Here is a 5,135-nt window from a genome sequence, read left to right as displayed (position 1 = left end):
ACAGCTATGAACCGCTGTGCTGCTGTCAGAGGAGTTGCAGAAGGACTGATCCTCATGACATTTGAGCTGCAATAACAGTTTCCAACAAGGATCAATGGGAACTTTGCTGGAGCTGTATCATTTATAATGAACTCTGTGACAATTATTGTGTCTAAAACTAACCTGTTACACTAAATGACACGGTTTACACTGCATTTACTCTAATTACACACTAAATGTATTGTCATATATTGTATGTAAAGCTCACAAGATTTTTTATTTTAAATATATTGAGTGTTTTTTGCTCATTTCAGACAGAACAAAGGTTGGATTACCAACAGGAGCCATCAGGGGCTCTCAAAGCCCCAGACTGGTGCAGGTAATTCAGGTGCAAACCTGTTCCTTGATATTGTTCTTGGTGCAAATTTGAGTTCTGCAACATCACCTGAGGCCTCCTGTGTCCAGGTCTAGTTTTAAGGCTTTTATCATGTTAATTTATATTGCCCTTGCATTGTACATATTCCTAAATTAATTTGTGTGCAGTCAGATCACCACAAGCTGTTTGATGGATAGTACTCTGTCAGACCTGCCTGGTTTCTATGTCCACAGATGAAGTCTTGAAAATGCCATGTCTAGTTGTGTTGTGGGTACTTTACTTAGTAGGACTTTGGCAGTGAAAGGGAGTATACACAATGTGCAGACAGTGTTGGTGTTGGTGTGACCAGTGGAGGCCCAAAAGCAATTTTTTTGCTGGAGGGCCTCTTAAATGGTTAGAGCATCTAGTATTTCCACTTTGTTAATCTGTTCATTTATTTTTCAAAGATCTGTGTGTAGATTTCCATTAAAAAGCCTAATTTAATCATTTCCATAATTGATCCTGACAGTATTGCAAGAAGAAGCAGATCAGTATTTGTGAGAATTCCTCCAGTCAGATTTCAGGCGACCAGGTCTAAACAGTGTTTTGCAGTGTAAGTGATCATATGTAAGTGTCTGTGTAAACATCTACTTGAAAATAAACTCATAATATAGAAGTAATATAATCTCTAAATCCAACAATACAACATTGTCTATGATCGGCAATCCAGTTGGCTACAGATCTTATTAAATAATGTTGACATTTCTTCATTGGTTATAAGCCGGTGTTGTTGTTCCCTTTTTGAGAATTCAGACAGATCAGTGTTACTGAGATCTTGGCCAGCGGGTTCTGCAAACCACAAGGTTAAGCAGCAATCTGATTATCCCCATCATGTGATCTGCAGCAAGGGTATGAAAGAGGGCCTTTTATATGAGCTGCAAGCACTTCTCCGAGGTTTGCATGCGCTGAAAACATACTCCAGATCGTCCTCCGCTTGGTAAGTCCAGATAAAACTGAACAGATACATGTATGTGGTGTGTGTAGGCTGCATTTAGATTTATATGTGAGTGTTTCACAAAGGAGTAGAACAACCTGAAATATGGGCGTAGTTTAAGATGATTGCCAACATGGTTGATTACCACTGGAAATTATTAATTGTAAATTGTCTGTGAGCAGCTTTTGGACCATCAGTCAGTCAGGAGGACACACTTTGATAAGAATCACCACCAGTACTGAACACAATGGTGTTCCTTGCTGGTTGGTGACATATTAAGTGCGTTTGCAGCTATTTACTTAATTTACAGTATCTGCAGGCTGAGGCAATGAAAAAGACTAAAATCCATCACTTTTACAACAGAGAGCAGCCCTTTGAAAAAATTGAGTAATTTCGCTGTGATTTTAGTGTCTCTTAGTGTTGAATCCAAAATAAGATGTTGAATAAAGAGGGCTCTCAGGTCACAGTATATACCCTGTGGCTGCAGTGTGGGACTTCATCACGTTCTGACCTCAGTGGCTGTGAGGGGCTCATTATTTTCTGTGCTATTTTAACTGGAAAGTTCTTTTTCTTTCTTTTTCATTTCTAATATATCTGAACATTGTGTTAAATTGTTTTCACTATGTCAGTTAATTTACTATATTATCATGAAAGCATTACTGTATTGTCCCTGACCCAATATCATTGTACAATAGCATCATTAAAAGTACCAGTTGATACATTAATTTACAGTTTCTGTCAGTGTTTTATCTGAACTTGAAAAGAATACTTCTTTCTTTCTTTCTTTCTGAAAGTAAGAGGAGAAGATTGATATTAATCTCATCTCTGTGTTAAGTCAGCAGTCAGGACGTGGTTAGCCTAGCTTAGCATAAAGACTGGCCGAAGTTTATCAACACATCTAAAGTTCGGTACTTAACACATTATATCTCATTTATTTAATCTGCGCACAAAATATAAAAACAACAGAAATGTATAAAAAGTTTGTGGTTTTAGAGGGAGTTCATGCTGGAACTATTTCTTGAATAGCGACCTGCACTGTAGCCAGAGATGCTACACAGACGTGCTGGGCGGATGGATACACTGTTGTTTGTCAAGAACTAGCAACGAGACGTAGTAATTGCTTTTACATTTGCGTTTACACAAACTGAACAAGTAAATGTGTTTTAAATGTGAGCTTCAGAGGAAACTGCCGGATGAGCTGTTTCCCCCTGCTTCCAGTCTGTATGCTAAGCTAAGCTAACCACATCCTGAATCCAGCTATGTAGAGATTGATATCATTTGTGTCATTTCATCAGTCTCTTCAGTGTCCATATGCAGCTGGAAGCACAGAGCATTTGACAGGCAAGCCATTAAGACTGTGTTCATATTATTGTGTCCTCCCTTTGTAAGCAAATTGTAAATGTAGCACATCGTGTAAGCCTGTAGAATAAATTTACCAGTCCTATTCAGCAGACAGTGTTTGAGTTAAAAACCCAAACATTAGTCTTTCTGGTTCGCTCTGTTCTGTCGATCCTGTCTCTTAACCATTTATTATTTTGTTGTTCATTCGAGGTTCGATCATGGCATGATCGCCTGTCCTCTCTCCTAATCTTCATCGATACAAGTGAAACCGAAGAGGTTGCACTGCTCAGGGTTTGTCATGGATCATCCAACCTCGGGCCAACCCAGTCAACCCAGTCACGCCTCCAGCTTTCAGTGGCTTTCTTTTGCTTACCAGAGCCTGACAGAAATCCCCTATGACACCATCCTGACTCAGACAGACACCCTGGAGGTGCTGGACCTCAGTTACAATCTGCTGGATGAGTATCCTTTCCTTAATAAACAGGAGCTTCACAGTCAACAAGAAGAAATTTACTCAGTTTTGTTGTTGTTTTCTGCTCTCCATGGCCTCATCAACATAGTTAGTTCAAAGGTTAGGTACAGGTGTTATATTTACTACATTTAGTCACAAACCAAAGTGCTGTTGAAAGTTGAAATGTTGACCTGATGATGGGGCTTGAGGGTCACCAAAGTTACTAAAGTTCATCCTGAGGGTAACATGACTGAGTGTACCAAGTGATGTTAATCCTTTTCAAATGATGAAAGATGAGGGGATCAGTAAAATCTGCAGGATTCCTCCCTGGGGATCATGAATGCCGTGACAATCCCGCCAGTTATTGTCAAGATATTTCAGTGGTGCACCAGCGCTGCCATACCTAAAGCTACACTGCTAGCATGGCTAAAGACACACGCTCTATGTAGGAATAGGCTGGCAGGACTGATGTTTGTGGAAGAAAGAATTAGTAATCTACTGATTCTTTTCATTTATTATACAGTATATCTTTTGTAACAACACATTATAGGATGGACCGTCCTGCTGTAGATAAATATTCTCTGAATCACACATTCACACAGGATATTTGATGTATATGTCCTCAGCGACTGACAAGCCTGAACAGTTTGACTGTTGTGTGTGGTGTGTTCTCCTTCATTCAGTCCTTATTGGAACCCGGCTCTGCTGGGTCAGCTGGAGAAGCTCAGCACTCTGATCCTGGACTGCAACAACTACACGTCTCACATCAAGTTCCCCTACATGCCGAGCATCACCACAGTGTGCATCAACAAGAACAAGATCAACAATCTGCCTGTGTTTGTGGAAGAAATACGACGAAAGTTCCCAAACATAAAGTGAGCCTGGGACTCATTTCTGCAGAGGAGCTGGAGTCAGTGCGTGTAACCATGATTTTCACTCCATCCTGCTTTATTCTTTCAAATATAGGATCCTCAGTATGATGAACAATGAGGCAGCACCTAGTTATTTCAATGGAGGAAGTCTGACCCAGTACAAAGACTACAGGTGAGAATGGAGGTCCTTCATGTCACTACCTCCTTATTTAGTCACAGTCAGTAATTCTAACTGTAAAACCAAACTCCAGAATCACTCAGTACACACTCTATATTCTCTGTTTAGGAAAAAAAAAAGTCTAATAATAAGAGTCTTTGTGAACTATGATTATAAACAGTATTTAGATCACAGTGTGGTATTGCTACTTTCACTTACATAAAGGATCTGAATACTTCCTCCAGCAGTGGTCTCTGGGTAATGGAAAGGTCCCTGAACTGGACAACAAAACAAGTCAACATGTTCACTTCAGTTCATTGCTGCCTCTCAGGTGCTGTAAACTGAATGTACCGTATACCCCATGTATGTCCTGTTAAGGCCATGTCTTCCCCTTGTTTTCGCCTTCTCAGGCAGTACGTCATCAGTCAGATCCCAGGCCTGGAGATCCTGGATGACACTGAGGTCCTGGAGAAGGAGAGAGTCCAGGCTAGAAAAACCTACAGGCTGCAGCAGAGCAGCCACAGCAGCCGAAAGAGGAAGGACTCATCGAAGAAACATACACACATGCGGAAAAAGTCAAACACTATCACAAGACAATAGGATACACTATATTATATTATACTATACTATATCGTACTGTACTGCACTATACTATTTATTTAAAGCCTTCCCATAAAAAACCTTCAATGTTCCAGTACCAGCATTAGGACACATTGTTTGTTCAGCATCTGCTTATGTCCACATATCCTGTATTTAAAGCTACAGGATGTTTACACAGAGTTTAATGTTCAGATCCGTGTTTTATTAGCTGCTTATCAAATTAAAATGGAAATATTCCACATGCCTTGTGCGTCATTTTCCATATTCGGCCTGACATGCTTGATATAGCATCGGAAAGTGATCATGTCTGCACTGCAGTTAAACGTTAAGCTCTGCTGGTTTGAACATCATCAAAGTTAATGCTGCAACAGGCAAGATTTTATTAC

The 5,135-nt window shown here is 40.1% G+C and overlaps 1 protein-coding gene across 1 annotated transcript; it reads left to right on the top strand.

Annotated features, from left to right (window-relative positions):
• The first annotated feature begins 1,281 nt into the window (after positions 1 to 1,281).
• On the top strand, positions 1,282 to 4,841 carry LOC143317390 (leucine-rich melanocyte differentiation-associated protein). Its single transcript, XM_076725537.1, has 5 exons — positions 1,282 to 1,331; positions 2,880 to 3,131; positions 3,804 to 3,995; positions 4,087 to 4,164; positions 4,560 to 4,841. The coding sequence occupies exons 2-5, from the start codon at positions 2,968 to 2,970 to the stop codon at positions 4,747 to 4,749; spliced, it is 624 nt and encodes a 207-aa protein (XP_076581652.1). The 5' UTR covers positions 1,282 to 1,331; positions 2,880 to 2,967; the 3' UTR covers positions 4,750 to 4,841.
• The last annotated feature ends 294 nt before the right edge of the window (positions 4,842 to 5,135 follow it).

The sequence above is a fragment of the Chaetodon auriga genome, chromosome 24 (genome assembly GCF_051107435.1).
Source record: "Chaetodon auriga isolate fChaAug3 chromosome 24, fChaAug3.hap1, whole genome shotgun sequence".
Taxonomy (NCBI): domain Eukaryota; kingdom Metazoa; phylum Chordata; class Actinopteri; order Chaetodontiformes; family Chaetodontidae; genus Chaetodon; species Chaetodon auriga.
This window is presented reverse-complemented; position numbering and strand designations above follow the sequence as displayed.

What these genes read in the sequence shown, in the direction of transcription:
- LOC143317390 (XM_076725537.1), top strand. Translation starts at nt 2,968, where the DNA reads ATGGATCATCCAACCTCGGGCCAACCCAGTCAACCCAGTCACGCCTCC. An exon ending in AGTTACAATCTGCTGGATGA is followed by an intron (nt 3,132 to 3,803) that starts GTATCCTTTCCT and finishes TCCTTCATTCAG; the next exon opens with TCCTTATTGGAACCCGGCTC. An exon ending in CGAAAGTTCCCAAACATAAA is followed by an intron (nt 3,996 to 4,086) that starts GTGAGCCTGGGA and finishes TTTCAAATATAG; the next exon opens with GATCCTCAGTATGATGAACA.